We start from the raw sequence: 12169 nt of genomic DNA, 5'->3' as shown, positions 1-12169 counted from the left end.
CAATTCATTTTCAAAGTCTCTGAGTGCTCTCGTTCCCTGACACTTAGAGCCAATTGCTATCTACGGTCTCTTTGGTTTTTCCTTTTATGGCTGTACTTCGTACTCTGCCAATCCTTACTGTTGTAGACTTTTTCAAGTGTAAGTAATCACTCTGTTTTGCTTGTTTGTATCCATTTCATGATGTGAAATGAAAGCCTGTTACTGTTATTTATCATTTTCAGTACTTACCTGGAATACCCTGATGTGTTTTCTATGACTCAGAGGTTAACATGTAATGGCCAGCCTTTTTTTATGATCACTTCCTGCTTTTGTGCATTTGGTCATGTTTAGTTCAGTCCTTACTTTGATGTTGTAGGTTCACATTGTGCATTGTCCACCTTAAAGGTGTGGGTGGTTCTTTTTTTTGGGGGGGGGGAGGCGGGAACTCATGTGTTTTTTTTCCTTCTTTTGTATCAAAGGTCTATTATTCTTATCTCTCCACCTTGTCGTCTTTGTATGTTACTCTCAAGTAACACCTCTAATCTGCAGAACCTATCTTACCTATCTGTGCTGCCTGCAAGTGCTGTAAAACTTTTACTTAAAATTAAACCCTTAACCATTGTGCTCCACATACGTCTTGCTTTAACTCAGTCACTATTACTTCTTACAGTTGTGTAATGTATTAGTATTCTTTTTTTTCCCAGACAAAGCTTTCAGAGGAGTACCATAAATACAGAGATGAGTGTGATGCTAGAAAACTGCTGGTCGCTGACATCAATGATCTCCGCTACCAACAAGAAGACTACCTAGCTTCTAAAAATACTGCCCAGCAAAATCAGGATACGGAGGAAGATCCTGTCATTCTCAAGATGGCACTCATGTAAATCTATCTATTTGTCCCTAAGACAATTATATAAACTCAAATTAAGAGCTAGTCTGTCAGTTACAAGGAGAAGTGTATTGAAGTATAGTGGACCTGCAGACATATGGCCCTTTAATAGAAGATCTGGAATTGTTGAAATTTTTATAAGCTCTTATTAAAATATCTTACTTTTTAATGGGGAAAAACATGGTCGTAGGTCACATTCTTAGAAAGAAACAACAATCATTTTGTTTGTTAATGGTGAAATGTGTAAATCAGTGTGTGTTTCCTTCAAAACCCCTAAGACATAATCCAATAATTGTACTTTCCATAATATTCATGTCAAGGATATGAGCAAAAACAATATTCTACATTTGATTTTCATTACAAAGGGGTGTTCTTTGGTGGGAGGGGGGGGGGGGGGGGAGTTGGTAAAGTTTTATAAGACTGTTCTAGGAAGTAAGAAAAGGCTGTCAGTGTTAATATGAGGAAATGAAAATAAAGGCTAGTGTTTTATTGGGTTTCTGATATTGTGAATGAAACGAGAGGAAAAAATAACTGAAAAGCATTCGGGCGTAATTGTTTTATTTTTGTGTGTGTGAGAAATGCCCTATAAAGCCATAATAACAATCATTTCGAAATAGATCTGTGTGTTTCTAAATCTCCTGTACTTTATCATTGGTTTACTCATTTATTTCTTTACCCATGCCCTTTGAATACCCTTTGGCTATTCATTCTCTACCACAAACAGACAACTTACAGTGCTCTAAAACAAACATAGAAATTGAATAAACATTGATGTGGCTTTTGTCCTCTGCAGAAAATCTCGTGAGGGTGAGAAAACTGCCACTCATAAATTGAATGAGATGATAGCCAATTATGGGGATGTCATCCCTCGGAGGGACTTTGAGACTCTGGAAGCAAAGTTTAAGGTGAGTTCATACTTTGCTACATATTGACTGAGTTTAGTTCGTGTAAATTTTGGGCTCTCTGTTAGCTCAGTCGGTATCTCGCTGGACTACTGGGTGGATTGCCCTGGTTCAAAGCCCCAGTGGGGGCATTTTTGAATTTGGTCATTTCGGGGAGTTTTTAAGGCTCTTGACATATTTTGGCCCTATTGGAGATAAATATTTTATATTTGGCTGTCCCACCTCTTAAACCTTATTTAAACCTAGTGGAGTCGAAAAGGGCATTAAATCTACATAACAACTAACCAACTGTGTAAATTAGTGGAGATTTTATGTAAATATAATTTTGATGCTTTTCATTCAAATCTACCTTGAGCCTCTTTGCTTTTGTGTGAAATAAGTTATATCTATTAATTTCATAACCTTTTTTAGAATAAAACTTTTCCTCTTAGCTTTGTATTGTATTCTAAACAAAAGGAGGTCTTGTTTCTTAGATATAACATTATTTCCATAAATGTGTTTTCATGAGTCACTTATGGTGCATAATATCTGAGAGTGTCTAGCAAGTTGAAGTTCACTAATTGATTTAATTTTTGCATCTAGTTTGAAAAATGTAAAAACCCACACACATCAATTGTTGAAAATGTAGAAATGTTAAGATATAAAATAAATGTTTTTATGCATATTTATGTAGGCCTATTAAAAAAAAATATTTTAAAGACTTTTTTGGACTTTCTCGTTTCTTTACTCTATTGACATGAAAAAAAAAATGATCTGGTCTCATTGTAAAAATAAAGTGAATTTTTTTGTGTGAGATTGTAAACATTTGTTAATATATAATGATTTACTTTATTTTTGTTTATTTCACATCTCTGTACTGTAAGAGAAATTCGAAAAGCTGTTATTTTGAATGTATTTACTCTTTCCTCTCTAGGAACTGGATGCAAAGTATGAGACATCACAGCAGGACTTCAAAAAGTTGCAGGCAGAGCATAAGTACGTCTATTGAAACATCAAACATATAATGTTAATATGAAGCCAAGTTTATTTTTATTGGAGGCTTGAGCAAGAACACGAGCATATGTAAGGTGATGTGGGGAGGATTAATAAGGTTTAGAAATTAAGATCTGATTAATAAGGTTTAGAAATTAAGCACAGTATGTTGTGAATTGTCTAGCAAGTGTAAAAAAAATGTTCTCTCTTAATCTTTTGTCTCACTTCGACGGAATTCAATATTGGTCATTCAAAATGGAGCATGGGATCATTTACATATCGTTGCTGTCGTGCACAAACCCCATAAGTGCAACCGACAAAATTTTACAGGAGAAGCAAAAAACTGATTATTTCCTTTATTTCTTAATAATTTTGAAAACTTTTCAACTTTTACTAATAAAATATGATTCTTCACCTTCTCACACATTTTTTAAAGTAGTAAAATGAATAATTATAAAGAAAAAGGACTTATGAGGTTTCTGTTCGAGTTTATCGCGTGCACAGAACCCGTAAGCGCCAAGCGTGCCACATACAGGGTTCATGCTCGACAGGTCTGAATCGGTTGTCGTCAGCTGATATCGCTTTGGCAGTTTTGTTCTTGAGTGAATCACTGATGACGGCTTGTTGTGTGTGTGTGCGTGTGTGTGTGTGTGTGCATGTGTGTGTGTTGTGTGTATGTGGGTTTCTCTCTTTCTCTCTCGATTTCTCTCTATCTGTCGAATGCACACACACTTTCATTTCCTCTCTGTCTCTTTCTTTTCCTCTCTGTCTCTTTCTTTTTTCGTTCAGAAACACTCTCTCTCTTTGTCTCTCATTCTCTCCCTTGCTCTCTCACTCTCTTGCTCCCTCTCTCTTCTCTCACTCTCAGTCTCTCTACCTCCTCTCCCTCTTCATTCATTCAATATGTCTTCCTCTTTCTGTATTCCGAAATACCCCCTCCCCTCCCCCCCCCCTCTCTCTCTCTCTCTCTCTCTCTCTCTCTCTCTCTCTCTCTCTCTCTCTCTCTCACTCTCTCTCTCTCTCTCACTCTCTCTCTTCTCTCTCTCTTTCTTTCTTTCTCTCTCTTTATTTCTCTCTCTCTCTCTGCCTGCCACTCTCTCTTAATCTCATCCTCTCTCTCAGTCCTCCTCCTCCTCCTCCTCCTTTCTCGCTCAGATGTAACTGAAATGATTTTAAAAATTCACATATGAAATCGTTACCATACAGGCACAAACTGAAACACTTCACGATTGAAAAACTGCTGTTCTCAATCAGACTATCAACAGGCCAGTTGAACAGACCTGCCCCCCCCCCCCCCTTCCGAGGAGGAATTTTATTATCTGTTTATAAAATACTAGTCATACTGTGAATGTACTAAGTCGTTTTTGTTGTCTGTTTGGAAACAAATCATTGCATGCTCATTGGCTGGTGACGCTGGCCAGTTGGCAAAACAGGGTCAGCACACTGGCTGGTGACACCAACCACTCATCCTAAAAAAAAGCAATCATATGTTCAGTTCTGCCTCATTTCATGTTGTATCCTCTCACATCCTCAACCCTCAGTGCCTTGCTTGACATCCAGAAAGAGGTGACATCAAAGAGAGATGAATTCTACATTGAGCTGGAAACCCTTAAAAGGAGCTCAACACCCAGGTAAGAATTAAGTACTCTCAACTTTATTCTGTCACTTTTGACGTAATTTTAAAACAAATTTTTGCCTGCTGCTAAACTTTAAAAATAATATAAAATAAAAATATCAATGTCTTTACTCCCCATTGATACAATTTAGATAATTTAAGACTCTGGCTTTGGACCCTGTCTTGTCATGGCTAATCTGAATTGAGAGGGATACAGCATCCCAGCAGAAAGACAGAAATACTTGATAAAGGTTTTTCCCCTCTGGGTAATCAAACTCTGGTCCCCTGCATGTCACAGCAAAGTGCCAAATCATTGCACAATAGATGCCAGTTCTAAGCTTTTAGCTCATGAAAAAAGACAATCAACAGGGAGAGAGAGAGGTAAATGGCCATACTCTTAGTGTCTGATGTTATTACATTTTGTAGATGGTGTCTCTGTTTGAATTCTCGGATGGCTACTTTCTAGTGAGAATATGCTTTACATATCCTTTAAGCATATCATGGTAAATTTTGGAAGCTTTTATAGTGATGCAAGGGATGCAAAGCTGTTTCATTATAAATCCGATGCAAACATTCTTTTGAAAGCCCAAACGACATTTACTTGTACAGACCTTAATTAAACAAAATTAAATGATGTACAATATTTTTGTTGCACAGACCTGACTGGGATAAATGTTCAGAGTGTGTGCAGGGTGGAATCGTGCGATGGAAAGAAATTTCTGCAGGTAAGAGGAGTGATGAACTTGTTGACGTCCTCCTCAATGAGATCCAGTCTGGTGGTATTGTTGACACAGTTGGCGCTGACTACTTTGATGGCCAGGTAAGAGTTAATATTGTATTGTCAGAATCATGTTCCAGTTCCTACTTGGCCATGTCATTAGGGCAATGTTTCTCCAGCTCTTATTACATAATGTCTTGTAGATTTGTTGTTCACTGTATTAAAAAAAAAAATCTTGTTTTATAAAAGTTGTTTTCGCTGTAGTGTCCAACTTTGTTAAGAGTTTGTAAAAACAAAGTGCTTTAGTGTGTGGGATACTGATTTGGAATAGATTTTTTTCTAATTTTATTGTGTGTGTGTGCTCGTGTGCATGTGTGTGTGCACGTGTGCATGTTTGTGTGTGTGTGTGCGTGTGTGTGTGTGTGTGTGTGTGTGTGTCTGTGTGTGTGTTTGTGTGTGTGTGTGTGTGTGTGTATGTTTTATATGTTATAAACTTGCTTGCGCTGTGTTTACAGTACATTCTCTGAGGGAAACTGTTAAAAACATTTTCAGGGTGAGGGTCCTGAAGTTCCTGTCTATCTCCGCTTTGAGGGACCTGTGAGAAACCGACGCATTGGCAAACGAGACACGGCTCTGCTGGTCAGAGACATATGGCGAGAAAAGTCAGCTTCGGATGCTGAGGTAGATATTATTTCTTAGTTTCAACAAAATGTCCATATATTTAGGCGTTTTAAGACTTACAACACTCCCAGTGTATCCGAAGATTATTTGCTTTAGCTGTTTTTGTAGCATGTAACTTTATTTGCATTGGATTTCAAAGAATAAAAATATTGGCTTGACATTGCGGTACAAGTTATGGTTCTGTGTTCATGAAGAAAATTAAAATAATTTTATCTACCTTGGCTTGTAGGCCTATATGTTCACCTTCTTTCCACCAGCAAGAACCCTGTCACTTTCTTATTCTTAGAAAAGACTGATGTTTGTGATGTTTGCTTGAGCATGAACTTTTATGGAAATTTGTTTTATACTAAACTGATGTGAATTTCATACTTTTGGTATGTTGCCTTTCTCTTGAACATAGTAACAGCATCTGGATTGTTAGATTTTATGAAAGAAGGTTGTTGAGCACAATGTGATAGTCTTCACATATATTTGCATAATATCTAGCACTTGTTGAAGTCTTGGGATGGTGTATTTGATTTGTTTTGGTAATCTATGCTATTGATTATTACAATAAAGGAATAAAAGCATTAACGGATCTTGATTGTACTGTAAATTAGTCGTATAATCTTTGTTTGTACAGAGAACTGATGGCACCCGCCAAAAGATGGCAGAGTTTCTGCATGGGTACCTCAAGCAGCGATTCTCTTTAGAGACACTTGTGATTGAGTGGGGCTACAATCTGCATGATGCCTGTCAGAGATACTCACATGATGACATCATAGGACTCTTCTGGAAAGTTCTCAATGACAAGGTATTTGCAAATACAGTCAAAACTCATTATACCATCAACCTTGGGACGAGCATGAAGTTAGCAGTATAGCAGGGCTGTTTGTCTGGCGGCGCTGTGATGCCGTCCTCTGTTAAATTATAGTACCGACTCCTCAATGTCAAGGGAAATGAGCCTGCCATTGACTAAATGAAAGACATTATTATAATGAATTCTCCCCCCTTGTCCAAAACTTTACAAGATGGCCTTCAGGCTGCTCGCACGTGACTGCTGTATATATGTATATAAGTGGGGAAGATGGGATTGTCATTACGTAGCTTTTGAGTGGCTGCCATGCATTATGTGCAGTATGTACCTGTGGCGGCCAGTTTGCTGGCAATGTTATGAGGCAAAATTTTACATAAGTTGAGAAAAGACTACAACTCGGGCAGTTAGCAAATACACCAAATAGTATGTTCATATAGCTGTTCCCTTTCCTGTATTGGCAAAAGCTGGTGATAAATGGGGCTGGCAATATTATGGAGGGTGGTATGACGACAGGGTTTGACTTTAGGTCTTTTACATCTTGTTTTAGAATTGAATGTGAATAGTTGTGAGATACGGAAAAAACCCTCCTCAATAAAACTGTGGGCAATATCTATATTTTGTTTGTTGTTAGATGTGATACTCTCTTCACAGAGTGACCTATAGTGCAGGCAAAAAGTAGGAACAAAGATTGTGCGACAAAAATGTCCATTAGAGAGATGAAACAAAGCAGCTTCATCAGTGCTGGTGAAGGCATCATTATCATTATGCATAGAGTTTGGATGAATCTTTTTATAAACTGCCACGCTGTAGTATACAATCTTTGAGATTTTCCACTATATCGGGATGTTTAAGGCATATTCTCTTGCTATGGGTGATACATTCCCATTCGGAAAAATATGATTGAGGAAAGCCTTGGATTATAACCAGCTGCTGGTGTATAAAGAGCTCAGGGCAAACTACTGGCCCAAAGTAATTTTGCTCAAGGTATATAATATACCTTTTCTGCAAAAATATGACATTTAAGCGTTCTTTAAATAAGAAATGCTTTGTCGTCCTATCTACAGGCAGATGAGGAGATCTTCCATAGCCAGTTGCTAACCATTCATGGCCTGATGACTGATATGACAAAGCTTGATGCTGAACAAGGTGACACAGGAAATCTCAGCCGGGATGATTTCCAGAAATGTCTGACACAGTTTTTCCCAGCGCTGACGGAAGAAACCACAGCTGCTATGTTGAAAGCTGTGGATCTTGAGTTGGAGGGCTCGGAAGTCGCTGAGATTGATTACAAGAGCTTGTTCACAGAGGTAATGTCTGTCTGTCTGTCTGTCTGTCTGTCTGTCTGTCTGTCTGTCTGTCTGTCTGTAACCTCAGCGTGTGTACAATTACATGCACAGTGAAAATGCAATTTTGTATGACTATGACTATGTGCATACATGCATTTGAGCACATGTCTACGTGTTTGTGTGTATGTGTGTGCATGTGCATGAATGTGTATGTTTAGATGTGCATGTGTGTGTGTGTGTGTGTGTGTGTGTGTGTGTGTGTGTGTGTGTGTGTGTGTGTGTGTGTGAGTGGGTGTTTGTGTGTGTGTTTTCTCTTTCCCTCACTTCTAAAATCTATGTAAAAACTAATTGAATTTTAAAAGAAGTTTGTTTTACTCAGATACACTGAAAATCGGAATTTATTTGTTAGTTAAATTCGAGTTTTTAAAAATTTATTTTGATATACAAAAAACAGAGGATCCGTCTTCTTTTGTTGAATCTGAGTTTTCGTCGAGTCTTTGTTCATTGAATTAAAGTTCTGTTGTATTAAAACAGTCCGACTGAGTTTACTTAGGGGATTTAATCATTTTACTTCTACTTTTGGTTTGAGTTATGACCCCCGAATTGCTGTTGTGAAAATGAAATTATACAGTTTATTTGAGATTATACATTATTTTGCTTTGCCTTCCCCCACCTCTCAACCCCCATGCGGCAGATGATTTAGTTAATGATGTGTATGACTACCGAAAAAATATAATTTCAATAAATCTTTATACGCATATGTGATATCGTGTGTTTATTCTTTGCATTCCATATCTTTGCATGTCTTATCTGAAGTAAGACATAGTGTCCGTTTTGTTATATTTTGTTCATTATTCAAACGTATCTGTGCTGGATTTTTCTTCCCCAAGGATGATGAGGGCAAAACTGGACCTTTCCTCGATGAAATAAAGAAATTCTTGCGAGTGCAGAAGGACCTTTATGTGGCAGATATCAAGGAAAAGTTGGAAACCACCAGGTAGTATGTTTTTCTAGATTAGTGTCTGTGAATGAGTGGTTGTCTGTGTGTGTGAATGTGTGTCTGTATGTGTGAGTGTGTATTCATGTGTGTGTATTCATGTGTGTGTGTGTGTGTGTGTGTGTGTGTGTGTGTGTGTGTGTTAGTGCATGTGAGTGTTCATGTGTGTTTGTGCATTTGTATGTTTGTGTGCATGTGTATTTGTGTATGTGTGTATATGTGTGTGTGTGTGTGTGTGCATCATGTGTGTGTTCATATATGTGTATGTGTGCATGTGTATTTTTGTGTTTGTGTGTGTGTGTGTGTGTGTGTGTGTGTGTGTGTGTTAGTGCATGTGAGTGTGCATGTGTGTTTGTGCATTTGTATGAATGTGTGCATGTGTATTTGTGTGTTCATATATGTGTATGTGTGCATGTGTATTTTTGTGTTTTTGTGTGTGCATGTGTATGTGTGTGCATCATGTGTGTGTTCATATATGTGTATGTGTGCATGTGTATTTTTGTGTTTTTGTGTGTGCATGTGTGTTTGTGTGTGTGTTTGTGTGTGTGTGTGTGTGTGTGTGTGTGTGTGTGTGTGTGCGCGCACGTGTGTGTGTATGCACTTCTGAGTGTGTATCATTGTAAAAAATGATTTGTTTATGTTTTTGTTTGTCCATTTAATGCTGGAGCTCTGCACTTCTTCTTGTTGAAAATGAGTTTTTATAAATAACTAAATGTAAGCACTCTGCCTATCTATATGAACAAAACGAAGGGATAGTCATGAAGTGGGGGGGGGGGGGGGAGCTGTTGATAGACTCAATTGATTGGACCCACTTATTTCCTACTGCTCTTTTTTCTATTTTGTCTGTCATCATGTTGTTCTCAAGCCCTACAGATGTCATGTTTGTAGTGTCAAAATTCTTCTCGTCACATCAAACAAATTGTTAGAGATGATAACTAGTGAAGATCTGTCATTTTCTGCCGATTATTACAATAGACAACAAAACTATATTAGTATTTCTGACAAAATATACTCTTCCTCAGGGCATTTTTAGCCTAGAGTTGGGAATACAATAGATTGTGGTGCTAATAATTTAGACTGGAAAAAATGTGCCAAATCCTATTTGAAATGAGCTCCATCAGTAAATTTGGTTAATTCTCACAACTGTCCAGCATGTATTGTAGACCTTCTAGTACTCTGGCATTTTTATGAGGTAATCCTGTTGTTCCAGGATATATGATTGTGATCTGTCTGCTTACACTTAAAACCTCGAGCTACAATTAATTTCCCCACTCCCCCTCTCCAGAAACTCACGTAAAACTGAAACACTGTGGCATCTCACTGATCTTTGATATGTAGCCCCTTATGATGCCATATGGAAGACTAAAAATATACAGATGTTTATCCTGGACAAGTGCCAATTTCCAAGGCTTGCATCATAAATTGTGTCAAATTGTGTTGAAAAGAGTGTAAAGCTCACACTCGGAATTGAAACTACTTTATTTGTTTGTTTATTTTTTTATCCCAGCTCTGTGTCAGTGGATGAGTTGATGCGAGCCATTTCCATGGCTGACCCTGAGATTGACAACGACAAGATGCAATCCTATCTTGCCTGGGCATTCAAAACATCCCTGGAAGGGGTTAAGGATGCTAATCCTGAGGATCTGGGTGTTATTATGGAGCGACTGGAGAATGGTAACATAGCCAGGGTGGGCAAGAAAATGTGAGCCCATGACTATTTTACTGTTAAGAAAATGTTTCATTTTGCCTGGTTATTAATACAATGAAAATAATGTTGTTTTTTTTCAATTCCTAAGACTTACTGATGTTAGCTTTTCTATTTCTAGCACATGCTGCCAAATATGTGACCTGAAAATATTGGGAGATTGTGCGGAGAACAAATTATGACTCGATGAATGAGCTCTGGATCAAAGTAGCCAGCAACTGTGTGCTTGGTCTTGATAGAGGGGCTTAGCTATCAAATGAAAGACTCAAAGGAATGACAAGGTTACTAGAAAGATAGTTCTTTTAGAGGCTTTGCTTTGCATTGAATGGACAGTTCACTCAGTGAAATGGTGGTGTTTATTGCTCAATGCTGTTAAACAGAAAACCTCTTAAAACTGTAAAACCATTAAACTTCAGGCTCTGGTGGAATTTTTAGTCTGTTCTATTTACCTTAACCTTGCACATTTTTTCCATAAAAGTTTTCTTTACAAGAATAACACCATGTATAGATACTCGTTAAAGACATCAACAAAACCCTGTTAAAACTGTAAAATGATCAATCATGAAACTTTGATTGATCACATAGATGTATTTGCCTGTCTACACATTAAATTTGTGATGCAGTTTGAATGTTTATGCTATACTGCAATAGTGTTATGATTTGTGTATATATTCAAATTTGCTCTGTATGAAGTTGTCTTGTCGAAATATGATATATAGTTTCATAATAAAGACTCTGTGTCACTTGACTTGTGAAAGTAGGATTTCTTTGAGTCTTTCTTTGTTTTGTTCTTCCTTCTTTTGCAAAGAGAGAGAAGCTCTTTGCTCGAGAAGCAGGGATAAATTTCTAATATGGCTCAAGTAGTTTAAGGCATCATTTTAGTGACTGTGAAGAAAAAAAACACTGAGCAAAGACCAGTATGTATATTCTGTCTCAATACTTGTTTTCATTGTGAGAGACACAAGATATTTGAGCTGATAACACAGATCAGGAGATGTCATGTCAGAGCAAAAGTGTGAGCCTTTGAGAAGTGAAAGACAACGAAATGAACTGGAGGAATTTTGAGGCTTCTTATAAAAGAAAACAAAACTCAGGTGGTAAAGATTAAGTACAAAATAAAATTTTATTAATTATAAAGACAAATAAGTACCCCTTTGAAGCTAAAACTCTGCTTAATATTTACAAAGAGATTGGTCTGAGCTTCATCTTACTTTAAGTTGGGATTCTAATTAACCTCAGCCCAAAAAGTGTATGCTAAGTTTTGTTCAACACTAAGAAGCAGTACATGTAACGTTCATACTTACAAAGATTACAAAGGCAGATTCAAACGCCATGTGCTCTTAAGGCAGAACTAGCCTTCCTTACCAACATTGGATACAACTTTGTGAAAGTTATATTCTGTTTCTAATGAAGTTTTGGTCTACATCAAAAAGTTTTTGTTGAGACTGAATTACGCATCTTGGGATAGAAATTACATGTAATTGTTACTGTCGTGAAATATTTTTACTTTCTTCATTCCAAATCCCTTTGCTAATATAAATATACTAAGGCATTTGGCAAATGTATATATATATATTTTCTCTCTCTCTCTCTCTCTCTCTCTCTCTCTCTCTCTCTCTCTCTCTCTCT

At 37.3% G+C, this 12169-nt stretch overlaps 1 protein-coding gene across 1 annotated transcript in view; it reads left to right on the top strand.

The window, feature by feature from the left end:
- LOC101861757 (translin-associated factor X-interacting protein 1) overlaps positions 1-11303 on the top strand; it is a 19587-nt gene extending 8284 nt beyond the window's left edge. The window contains exons 7-16 of the mRNA XM_005105898.3: positions 684-859; positions 1662-1773; positions 2684-2745; positions 4284-4373; positions 5015-5177; positions 5628-5756; positions 6379-6549; positions 7617-7859; positions 8729-8835; positions 10343-11303. Coding sequence (XP_005105955.1) covers positions 684-859; positions 1662-1773; positions 2684-2745; positions 4284-4373; positions 5015-5177; positions 5628-5756; positions 6379-6549; positions 7617-7859; positions 8729-8835; positions 10343-10541 — 1452 coding nt within the window. The 3' untranslated portion in view covers positions 10542-11303. The remainder of the gene's footprint in view (positions 1-683; positions 860-1661; positions 1774-2683; positions 2746-4283; positions 4374-5014; positions 5178-5627; positions 5757-6378; positions 6550-7616; positions 7860-8728; positions 8836-10342) is intronic.
- The last annotated feature ends 866 nt before the right edge of the window (positions 11304-12169 follow it).

This window comes from Aplysia californica, unplaced genomic scaffold (genome assembly GCF_000002075.1).
Source record: "Aplysia californica isolate F4 #8 unplaced genomic scaffold, AplCal3.0 scaffold00500, whole genome shotgun sequence".
Lineage (NCBI taxonomy): Eukaryota > Metazoa > Mollusca > Gastropoda > Aplysiida > Aplysiidae > Aplysia > Aplysia californica.
The sequence above is the reverse complement of the archived record's forward strand: the minus strand, read 5'-3'. Positions and strand labels throughout refer to the sequence as shown.